Source organism: Trichosurus vulpecula, chromosome 4 (genome assembly GCF_011100635.1).
Source record: "Trichosurus vulpecula isolate mTriVul1 chromosome 4, mTriVul1.pri, whole genome shotgun sequence".
Taxonomy (NCBI): Eukaryota; Metazoa; Chordata; class Mammalia; order Diprotodontia; family Phalangeridae; genus Trichosurus; species Trichosurus vulpecula.
Genome location: NC_050576.1, coordinates 202,706,120 through 202,718,845, shown reverse-complemented (window position 1 = coordinate 202,718,845; position 12,726 = coordinate 202,706,120). Strand labels below are relative to the sequence as shown.

At 41.2% G+C, this 12,726-nt stretch overlaps 1 protein-coding gene across 2 annotated transcripts in view; it reads right to left on the bottom strand.

The window, feature by feature from the left end:
* SLC39A11 (solute carrier family 39 member 11) overlaps positions 1-12,726 on the bottom strand; it is a 499,961-nt gene that overhangs the window by 424,365 nt on the left and 62,870 nt on the right. For both annotated transcript variants that reach the window (XM_036755297.1, XM_036755296.1), the window contains exon 4: positions 9,277-9,435. In XM_036755297.1, the coding sequence (XP_036611192.1) occupies positions 9,277-9,435 (159 nt within the window). The remainder of the gene's footprint in view (positions 1-9,276; positions 9,436-12,726) is intronic.

Genomic DNA, 12,726 nt, shown 5'->3' with positions numbered 1-12,726 from the left:
ACTGATTCTGTCAGGAAGGAGGCTTCCATTATTTCAGAGAGTACTAACTATAGAGAAATGCTTTTTTTCCACGGGAATAAAAATAGCTAATAGCTAGCATATGTAAAGCTTTTTAAGTTTTGCAAAGCACTTTACAAATATTCTCTCATTTTATCCTCATTATAATCTTGGGAGGTAAGGGCTATTATTATCACATTTAAAGAGGAGGGAATTTAGGCTGACAGAAGTTACGTGACTCGCTCGAAGTCACACAAGTTGTCTGAGGCTGGATTTGAACTCAGGTCTTCCTGATTCCAGGTGCAGTCCTCCACCCACTGCACCAGTACCTATGACTCCAAGATTTTCCCATTTCCCTTCCATTTTGTTTCTGTCCCAGAATGCCTCTGTGTGGCTGTGTACTGTGAACAAGCCAAAAAAGGTATAAAAAATCATCATGCTTCAGTCACCCCACTGACAAATGTTTCTGGATGTGGGGAGAGCTGGTCAACAAATAATACAGGCTGTCACTAGGGCATACATGGGGTATTTCCAGCTTAGTTGGGGCCTGCTGGAACTTAAAGGAATGGCCTTTGAATGACCAGGATGAAGACCTGGAGTAGGACTTCACTAGAGGAATCTGCTCCTATAGGAACAAAGCTACAAAGACAGCACAATCCTCATCATCTCCCCCGCCAAAAAAAAGTTGCTAGTTATCTGTAAGACATCACTTAGTGCCAATGTCAGAGAACAAGGAGTGGACAGGATGAATCACTGCTCTGACCCAATGCAGCATCTCATGCCTCCTGTGAGGTGGGTGACCTTGGGCAAGGTCGCTCTGCCTCCTTGGGCCTCAGTTTACCGACTGTTGGATTCAAACTGTGAGGTCCCGTTCAAGTGTAAATTACTGAGCTCTCAGAATATGTCACTGTCCCATTCCCTTACCTCTGAGACAAGGGAAGGCCGCTCAGTCCAGCAAAGATCTTTCCCTGAAAGAGGGAGGTGGTCTTTCTGAAGACTCCTATTTTTCTAGTGCCATCCCATTCCCCACACTTACATGTTATTTGGTAAATGAACTGCCTGCCAGTTCACTTCTCATTAACAATAACAGCACGGCCCTTCTCCATTGAGTTCCCAAATTTTAAATTTTAAAATAAATAGCTGGTTGATAGAAGGACTGGATGCATCTGCAGTTAACAAAGACCCAACAGCTTCAACCTGACAGGCAGTTAAGAAGGCATTTTTGCATGAGGAAATATTTTGCTTTGGAGCCTAAAGAGAAAAAATAAATTCACAAGGCCATATGAAAGGAACTAGTGCTGAAATAACATATTTGCCCATTAACTGTTTCTTTCTGTGTCGGCTGAGTATTTCACCTTTTTGTGTCTTGTCTACAGCTATGGCAGCACGAGTCACCACTAGGCAGAGCATGAGCAGAGGGAGGAGATAAAAGAGAATGCCAGGCCAGATCTTCCCAAAAGGGTCTGAAATGACCCCCCCTCCTCCACCTTGCTCATGGGGCCACACCCTACTTCAGGCCTTCAGCACTTCAACAGCCTCCTGTTTAGTCTCCCTTCTTCAGGGCTCTTTCTTCACATGTCCATCCTCCACACAGGTTCCAAATTGTCCTAAAGCACAAGTCTGACTGTGTCACTCCCCTATTCCATAAACCTCAGTGGCTCCCAACTACCAGGATAATCCAATACAAACACCACTACTGGCATTTAAAATCCTTTACAGCCTGATTCCAGCCCATGCTTCCAGGCTTATTACATTTTATTCACCTTTACAGTCTGGCCAAACTAGCCATGGTTCTGGTCTTTGCACAGGACATTCTGTCTCCCTTCCTGCTGCCTTTTCACAGTTCCATTCCTGGAACACACTCCCTCTTACCTTCTGCCTCTTACAATCCCCAATTTCCTCTGAAGCTCAGCTCAGACTTCACTTCCTATATAACACTTTTCTGAGCTCCCTAGCTTCTAGAGTCTCCTCAAAAAAAAATTACCTTGTTTTTATTTTTATAAAACCCAGATGTCCCAAAAGTCTTGGTGAAATTTCAAGCTTTAATGTCAGAAATATAAATGCTACAAACTTATTCCCAAAATTGTCAGTTTACTCATGTAAATTTTTTATGCTTAGTGAGTTTTGTGAACAGTGAATAATGAATTTTTAATTTTAACAAGACAGAGCACCCTGCATTATGCGTTTTATAGGTGGTAACTACTGTATGTGACATTCTGAGAACAGTGACCCAGTAGAGGAAGTCCTCTTGATTGGCCATCAAAGTCACCTAATCTATTTCCATTAGATTTTTTCCTTGCGCAGTCACATCAAAACTGTCATGTATGTATCAAAACCTTGTTCTTTGGATGATCTTAAGGCCAGTATTAAAAATACTCTTTCAGAGAGCAGCAACAATTAAAATTCTTACAAAGCAGCTCAAAAATTGACCAGAGTAAGATATAGTACAAAATCACATTTATGTTGAATTTTTATAAGACATATCAATACTTTCAAATTTTAAATAATTAACATTTCAAATACTGGTTTTGGGTGAGTTAGTAGAACTCACACATTTGAAGCCATCAAAGCTCAAGACTTCACTGGGGACACCCTGTATATTTATATATATGAAGGCAATGATGGTGGGCAGAAGGCAGGAGAGTCAAGCAGCTTCACTGACGCCCTGTGAATGTGAGGAGAAATCAAGGAAACCTTCCAGCACACTGGGGCTTTAGGCAGGCAAGGGCCATGGTCAGACCTGAATCTTAGAAGCAGTTAGGACTCTTCAGATCCAAGCAGAAAAAAATCTAATTCTTCCTTCCACATGAAAATGCTTCTTCACATTTTCAAAGGGAGTTATCATGTCCCCACACCCAAGTCTTTTCTCCAGTCTCTTTTTCTGTTGTTACTGTTATTCAGTCATATCTGACTCTTCTTGTGATCCCATTTGGGGTTTTCTTGGCAAAGATATTGGACTGGTTTGCCATTTCCTTCTCCAGTTCATTTTACAGATGAGGAAACTAAGGCAAATGGGGTAAAGTGACTTGCCCAGGGTCACACAGCAAGTGTCTGAAGCTAGATTGGAACCCAGGAAGATGAGTCTTCTCAACTTCAGGCCTGGCCTCTATCCCCTGTGCCACCCAGCTGCCCAGGTTGGCCTCAATTCCTTCAACTGGTGATCCTATGAGAGGGCTTCTAATGTCCTAACTTCCCTGGGCAAAAGTTGGTCAATGTTCTTCCTGAAATGTGAAGGCCAGAAGTGGGCAGGCACAACACACCAGAGGGAGTCTGACTACATGGATCAATCACTTACCTTCCTCACCCTAAACCTTCCCAATTAACACAGCCAAAAACTCTTAGCTGCTGCACCACACTGCAAACAGCTAATACAAGCTAAAAGTTCGTGAGAACCTCTCTTTGATCTGCTCTTCAAGAGCAGCTTACTAGTTATGTCTTTTCCAGCTTGTATGTTGGCTGAAAAAAAATCCCAAATGTAGGACTTTACATTTGTACATCTGTATTTACTTATAGCCCTACTAAATTTCATCTTGACACTATCTAAGTTTTAAAGCTGGAAGAGATGTTAGATGAGAGGATCAGAGATTCAAGGCCTTAGATCACAGACTTTGAGCTAGAAGGCAACTGAAGGGTATAGCAGTCCAACCCCCTCATTTGAAAGAAGAGGCAACTCAGGCCTGGGGCGTTAAATGACTCAACCAATAAAAGTTGTGAATGACCTCATTCTCTGGGTCTCAGTTTCCCCATCAACTTTAAAAAAAAAAGGTCACCTTGGCTTCATTTATCGTCTGTTCAAGACCTCTTTAGAACTGGAGTCAACGTGTTAATCACTCCTCCAGACCTTCTTTCAAGTCATTAATTAAAATACTGAATAGAATAGGAGGTCAGAAATTGCTGGGACACTTTCTTGAGACACTACACTCAAGTAGAAGTTAATATCAATCTACTGTTAATGGTTCAGTTAATATTTATTATTCATAGGAACATAATTCTTAGCACTGAGGCTAACCTAAATGCCTCATTCTACAAAAGAAGAAACTGAGTCCCTGATGGGCAAAGTCCCTTGCCCCTGGTCATATGAATGGCCCTCTGACTAAAGATCCAATGCTCTGGACCCAGCCACATCTGCTCACTGACAACAGGAACTTCAAATAGCTGGACCAGGAGTGTGTCAGGGGTCAGGTCCATATCTTTTTTTTTTTTGAAAATAGTTATTTTTTTTCCAATTACATGCAAAGATAGTTTTCAACATTCATTTTTATAACACTTTCAGTTCTAAATTTTTCTCCTTCCCTTCCTTCCTCCCCTCCTGTCCTCCCCAAGATGGCAAGCAATCTGATATAGGTTATATATGTGCAATCATGGAAACATATTTCCACATTAGTCATGTTGTGAAAGAAGAAACAGAACAAAAGGGAAAAGCCACAAAAAAAAAAACAAAAAAAAAATGAAAATAGCATGCTTCGATCTGCATTCAGACTCCATAGCTCTTTCTCTGGATGTGGACAGCATTTTCCATCACGAGTCTTTTGGAATTGTCTCGGATCATCACATTGCTGAGAAGAGCTAATGCACAATGTTGTTACTGTGTACAATGTTCTCCTGGTTCTGCTCACTTCACTTGGCATCAGTTCAGGTAAGTCTTTACAGGTTTCTCTGAAATCACCCTATTTATCACCTCTTATAGCACAATAGTATCCCATTCATATACCACAACTTGTTCAGCCATTCCCCAGCTGATGAGCATCCCCCCATTTCCAATTCTTTGCCACCACAAAAAGAGGTGCTATAAATATTTTTGTACATATAGATCCTTTTCCTTTTTTATGATCTCAAGTCCACATCTAAACAAAATTCGACTTCAGCACTAAGCTCCAAGGAATCAGAAATATTTACTAATAATATGGAAACAAAATAAAATAATACTTGATTTTAAATTCCTTTGAAGGTCAGGACTGTTTCATGTCTTTCCCATACTGCCAAGCCTAGTGACTGTGCATTGCAGACACTTGCGAATGTTTTGTTGAGTAAACAGAACCTCATTAATTCGGGTGCCACAAAGAGTTTTCAACAATTTCATTTTTGAAAAAGAGTTTAGTAAATAAAAAATATAGCCAAGGAAAACAATTTTGAGAGCCATCCAACTATTTTGTCCCACTTCAGCAAGGACATTTGGATTCAATGAGTGCACTAATCATAAATGAGATTATCTTTTGTTCTGTGAGAGACAGGGTAGAACAGTGGCTAGAGAACTGACCTCAGAGTAAGAAAACACATATTAGCTGTGTGACCTTGGGTAAGTCACTAACCTCTCAGTGCTCAACCGAGTCAACACTAAGACTTTGTTGCCGAGAAGGGACAGCTGTGCATTGCTTAAGTTTCCTCGTATACATCAATGACATCAAAAATTCAGTCCCGTCCTCTCTCTTTTCAGCAGATTTTAACAAATTCTCTGCCACCCCACCCCAATCTCCTTAGCAATACTATTATAAAGACTTAAAAACAATCAAATGAATTTTCCCAAACATCCTGTAACTCAGATTTTTATGCTCTGCTCCTAACTGAAGAACAACGGTCTGGATTTATATGTCAGTAAGTCAACAAGCATTTTGTTAAGGATCCTAAGTGCTAAGGATACAAAGAAGGGTAAAAACACAATCCCTGGCCTTCCTGGAGTCTACATTCTAAAGGAGGGAGAAAACATATAAATAAGTAATTGGGGTAGCTGGTGGTGTAGGTGACACAGAGCACAGGGCCTGGAGTCAGGAAGACCTGAGTTCAAATCCAGCCTCGGTCACTTACTAGCTTTGTGACCCTGGGCAAGCCACTTAGCTTCTGTCTGCCTCAGCTTCCTCATCTGTAGAATGGAGACAGTAACAGCACCTACCTCCCAGGATTGCTGTAAGGATCCAATGAGATAATGATTATACAGCACTTGGCACAGGGCCTGGGGCAGAGTAAGTGCCATAGAAGTGTTAGCCATTGTGTTGTTATTATTATTAACTAGGTACATACAAGATGTATACAGAGTAGATGGGAGGTAATCTATAAGGAAAGGCGCTGGCAGCTTTTTGTTTTGTTTTGTTTAAAGACTGAGTATCCTGATCTTGGGCAGCAACGTGGCACAAGGGGACAGAGTGCCAGGCCTAGAGTCAAAAAGATCCATCTTCCTGAGTTCAAATCCAGCCTCGGACACTTCCTAGCTGTGTGACCCTGGATGAATCACTTCACTCTGTTTGCCTCAGTTTCCTCATCTGTAAAATGAACTAGAGAAGGAAATGGCAAACCCCTCCAGTACGTTTGCCAAGAAAACCCTGGATAGGGTCACAAGGAGTCAGACATGACTGAAAACGGCTGGACGACAACAAAATCCTGACCTGACCCAGCTGGAGATACAAGAGCTCCTCACAGACCTTGCTCTGCTTTATTATGCGACCGAGGAGCTTTGACCTGCTCTATCTCCGACCTGGGCCGAGTCACTCCTGCTCTGGAAGCTCACCATATTAATGTCAAACTCAGCACAAACACCCAGTTTGCAGAGCCCACTGCAGATCACAACTCCCAAGCTCATCTGCCTTCCTCAGCCTCCCCAGTAGCAGGACCACCTCCAACCGACAGGCATGGGAATGTATAAATACGAGAGAAAGGGAAAATAAAAGGAAGGAGGAGGAAGGGAAAGGAAAAAAGGAAATGGATGGAAGAGAAAGAAAAGGTACAACGGGGTAAAAATCAGGCAGTAACTATTTACACGGCCCAGTGAAAATGACTAACTCCATGCAGCTGATCAAATATAGACAGGGCCCCCTAGTACCAGTGAATGATGACCTGTAATCACTGTAAAGGACAGGGCTGCAAGAGACTGTCTTTGCACACTGATTGAGCCCAGGGAGATGGAGGTGGAGGGAAGGCAAGAGGAGAGTAAGACATGCCAGGGGCTGCACAGAAACTCTCAGCTGACCCTCAGTGCCAAGGCTGAAAAGCCATCCTACCAAAAAAGGCCATGGCTCAGCATGCCGTTCCCGTCGGAGACGGCAGAATCTGGTGCAATGGCAAGCTTACACATAAACCTGGGTGGTACTGCTGGCAGGTCCCAGGGATGGCACCTCACGTCCAGAACCTCCAGGACCATTGCCACATGGGTGACGTAACAGCCTGATTATGGGATCACAGTAAGATGGAGCAACACATTGTCACTATGGCTACTGTCATAAAAAAACTTATCACAGATAATCTTTCATATATAATTAAGTGAGTTCTCAAATCACCCACACAGTGTCCTCTTCTCTCCTCCCCTCTGTCCACGATGAGTGGAACTTACACCCATCAAGTCTCCCTGGCCCCAAGCCCACCAGGCAGGAGTGCCAGGGACTCAGCCTCTTTACTCTTCGTCATTCCCCAAGAAAAAACCTGAAAGCTCAGGCTGCCTCACTGGTCACTGAGATCAAAGCCCCATTACACTGAGGACAACATGAAGAGTGTATAGCTCACGGGAACCCGTGTTTGGTCAAAAAGACCACATGTGCAGCAGCTTGCTAGTTATGTCTCCTCCAGCTTATATTTTGGGTGAAAAATAGTCCCACATGTAGGACTTGTACATTTGCATTTATTAAATATCATATAGGATTTTGAGATGGAATGGACCATAGATCATAAGATTATAGATTTGGGACCTTACGTCATAGATTTAGAGCTGAAAGATACTTTATTTTTTTAAATCCGATTTATTTTATTTTCAGTTCCAAATTTTCTCCCTCCTCCACCTGCTGCTCCCCCATCCATTGAAAATGCAAGAAAAACAAAACCCACTAGAAACAGAAAGTTATGCAAAGCAAATATCCACATTAGCCATGATTGGAGGAGGTGGGGCAGGGGGGAGAAGGAGGAGGAAAGCAAGAAAAAAAAAGGAAAAAGATATGTTTCATCTGCACTCTGAATCCATCAGCTCTTTCTCCAGAGGTGGATGGCATTTTTCGTCATGAGTCCTTTGGAACTTTGGTGGGTCACTGTATTAATCAGAGTTTCTAAGTCCAAAAGGAACTTCAGAGATTGAGTCTCATCTTGTCATCATTTTATACATGAGGCAGCTGAGGCTCAGAAGGTTAAAGGACACACCCTCTGAAGGAGCCTGATCGTGCTATTCTACAACCAACAGTGACCCAGGAGGATATCTTCTGCTGGCTTTTAGGAATTATGGTTCTGAGTCCTTTTTTCCTCCCAATCCACAGAGCATCCCTCATGGCCTCTTCCCACTGGCTCACATCTGACAAGCTAGCTCATCTACCTGTGCACGAGGAAGAGGCCCATGGTAACCTTCACCAGGCTTCTAGGGTATAGGGGTGATGGAGAATGAGCCAACAGCATTTGTTCTCATTTACATCAAGGCCTAGGCTCAGCTACCATTACAGAACAACCGCAACCAAACCGTAGACTTATACATTAGCAGAAAGAACACTGACTTTACAGTCAGAAGACCTGAGTTCAAATCCCAGCTCTGCCACTCACTAACCTATGTGACTTTGGACAAGTCACTTCAGCCTCTTTGGGTCCCAATTTCTTCATCTGTAAAGTGGAGATCTGATGACCTCTAAGACCCATTCGAGCTCCAAACCTACGATCTTCTTGTAAGCACTGACACACCTATGAGCTCTTTGTAATCCAGCTGTCAGTCCCACACAAAAAAAGAGGCTGAGATTTGACTCCCCCTGACCCTAATGGCCTCATCTACTCTGCATCTCCTTAGCACCCAAAGACTTGGTTTGTACCGTATCAATTTACACTTGAGGAAAGGTTAAGCTCTATCAGAGCTCCTAAGGCATTTTCCCAGTATGTATTACATCTCCCTGACTATTCTGTTAGCTCTTTGAAGACAGACCATGTCTCCTACTTTGGTATTATTCATACTCAAACATACACATGCCCACCCACGCACCAATAGTTCAGGTGAGCCTCTTTTTTATAATAAATCTGACATACAAAAATCTAACACTCCAATAGATAAATGGGGATGAGGAGGAGGATGTTATTCACCTCACAAAAAGATTCTTCACTTTAAAGAAGGATTCTCAGAAAGATTTCTTTAAATAAAAGCACCCTCAGAGCATTCCAAATTTGTTTACAGATCATTACCTATTTGACAGACAGCCTAAGATTTAGACACATATTTTTATGGGAATAAAAGCCTTGCACAAAGCAAGGAACAACCATCTCCACTGGACTCTGTGACATCCCATCAATGGTGTCCCTGGATGCAAGTCAAGCCTGGTGCTGAGTGGTACTCACCAAGTAAGGCATCAGAAGATCAGCCAGGTAGACAAAAGACGCTCCAAGGGTGAAGCCAACTGCCACAGGGAAGAAAGCAAAGGCACCAAAATTTCCTGAGGATTCTGCCATCTCAATTGCAGGAGCCAGAAGAGACCAATAGGAAGCAGCTAGCATGACCTGAAGAAAGGAACCCACCAGAATCATTCAAACAGTCACCAGATGGCTTCCATGCTGGATCATCAGCGTCAGCCCAAGGTAAGTACAACAATTCCCATGATGCTCCTTCCTATTGACCAACCACTTACCTCCAGGCACTAGGTGCCCCCAGAACCAAAGGTCTAGCCTCAGAGCTCCTCAAAGCCAACACTGTTGGACAAGAAGATGTGCCCTTTTATAAAGGATGGGGCGAGGAAATGGGTGAATATCAGGTAGGAGTTAGAAATTTGGGTAGCAGTCATTCAACTTGAGTTCAGCTACAGTCACTACATCCCCTTGTTTCCTCTAAGCACCGTTGGTGGCATGCACTGTATCATTTTGTGCTTATTTAAAGGTCCTGTCAGTGGGTGTTCATATGCCCACTCTCTCATCTAAGGTCCTCAAGGCTGGAGGTCATTGTTTCTATTGCTTTCACATCACTCCCCCACCCCCCCGCCCACCACCTCATCTACGTTACCCAGTCCTAACACATGGGGCTTTGTGCAACATGGGTACACAATTGAAAATGTTGATTGACTCTTTTTCTAAGTGACAGTCACACTGTATACTGCCCTAGAGCGATCATGAACCGGAGCACTGCATTCAGTTCTGGGCATCACATTTCAGGGAGAACAATGGTAAGCTGGAAAGCATCCAGAATAGGGTAATGTAAGTCAACCCAAGGGCGTTACTCTTGAGCAGTTTCCTCCCCAGTACCAATTTGCATCTCTTGAGCTTGAAATTGGCCACGACTGCTTATTTTCCAAAATGGCATTATATCTGATAATATATCAGATTAAGTAATAAACCAAGGTGTACAAATCAAGGATAAAAATGAACCACTGAAAATATTCTAAACTTTGCAAAGCTTCTAAGGATGCTGGACCACAGAACCATAAAGTCTAGAGTTTGATGTGTCCAGAAAGACAGCTGTAATAACTCTGACCCTACTTGAATACTTTTTTTGTGACAGGAAACTCACTAATTCCCAAGGCAGTTATTTGACTCTGCTATCCCCTCAAGTTACCATCCTACAAATCAACTCCTGGCAAGGACTGTCCATACTTCTTACCCCCATTTCTACTCACTTCTAAACCCCCTGCCATCTCCTTTCCAGCCCTATCACTGTTTCTTCTGGTCTCTTCAAAGTTATCATTGGTATTCTGGTGGCTATTTCTCAGTTCTCATTCTACTTGACCCTTCCACAGCTAGGACTCTACTGCCCACATCAATACCTTGTCCTCCCTCGGCTTCTGTAACAGTCTTCTTTCTTTCTTGGTTCTTGTACTTGTCTGACCATTGCTTCTCAGTTTCCTTCGCAACATGAGGTATGGGTGTCCCCCAAAGCTCTGTCCTAGGTCTCCATCTTTATCTACCTTCTCTCAGTCATCTTGTCAGTTCCTATGTGGTCAGTTATCATGTCGATGCACATCATGCTCACATCTCTATAGCCAAACAATCTAGCTTGTGACGTCCAGTCCCCATCACTAACACCCTGCTGTATATCTCTACCTGGATGCTAATGTAGCATCGCAAATTCATCCTATCTAAAATATCCCAAACCCACCCTTCTTGCAAGCCATCCTCTTTCAGCAACATTCCTTCCATTTACCCAGATTCAAAATCTCAAGGTCAATCCTTGACTCTTATGACACTAGCCAAAATCACTTGATCTATATATGTTTCAGTTTCCTCATAGATAAAACATCTAGATGGCCTCTGAGGTACCTCATCCTTCCAGATCAAAATGCGCTAGTGTAGGAAAACTGTTAGTTCTTTATGTTAAGTGGAAATTTACCTTTCTACAACTGGCCTTAGGACAACACAGAACATACCTACTTTCCTTTTATACATAATAGACCTCCAAATACATGAAGACAAAAATATCAGGAAAAGTCAGTATCATTCTTGCATAGGAAGCTCGCTTATTCCAAATAAATAGGAACCATTTGAGTAATACAGTAATTAACTCAAGTATGGAAAAATTCTATAGTGAAAAGATGAAGCTAAGTAACGTAAAGAATGCAGAAAAGCTTGGCAAGATCTTATGAATTGGTCAACAGGCCATAAAAATGAAAAGGAAAACAACACTGAAATACATGAAAATTATGCACTATCAAAATTAATAATTTAAATAAAAGGAGTGAATATGTATAAAATATAAAATATCCAGATTATCCAAACAAGAAATAGACAGTTTAAATAACCCAGTCTCAGAAAAATAAATTGAACAAGCCACAAATGAATTTCCAAGGGAGGAAAGGGGAGAGAGAACAGGGCTAAGTGCAACAATTAATTCTAATATTACATTAAATTGTTTCCAAAAGGAAAAGAAAGAATCCTATCAAATTCCTTTGATGATGCAAATGTGGTCTTGAAATATGAACTGGAAAGAGACAAAAACGAGAAAGAAACCATTATCCCTAATGATTATTAATGCAAAAATTAAATAAAATATTAGCAAATATGATATAATAACATTAAAAATATTACACATTATGATCTGGTTGGATTTATACCATCAATGCAAAGCCAGTTCAATATTAGGAAAACTATAAACAATAGTTCATATCAATAACAAAAAGAGTAAAACTCACAAAAGTTAATCAATAAATGCTGAAAAATCTGTTGATAAAATATAATACCTATTTCAATTAAAAACATTAAGAAGTGCAGGAATAAATGGACATTTCCTTAATAAGATAAACAGTGTTTATCTAAAACCAAAAAGCCCCATGAACCATAGTTCATGAAGAAACAATAGAAGTCTTTCTAATAATATCAGGAGGAAAGCAAGGAGGTCATATTGCTGTTATTTGATGTAGTACAGTGAATGCCAGCTATAGCAATTAGATTAAGAAAAAGAAATTGAGTGAATAAGCACAGAAAGACAAAATTAAATTACTGGTTTTTGCTAATGTTCTTTTAAACCATGGAAATTAAACTAAAAACTAACTGAAAAAAGGCAACCAAAAAAGTAGCAGGATGTGTTTTTTTATAGATATGTATGTATACATTATGTGTATATAGATATAGATATCAAAGAAAACCCAGCAGGAAGAGATGGCAATAAAAATTCTATCCAAAATAACTAAAAAATGAATAAAATACTTAGAAGCATATCTACTAACTCAAATGCAGGAACTATATAACTACAACCACAAACCCTCTTTAACAAAATAAAGACAGAGTTAAATAAATGGAGATATAGTAGTAAACTACTTATGAATGGGCCATGTCAACATATTAAAAACTAACAATATTACCTAAATC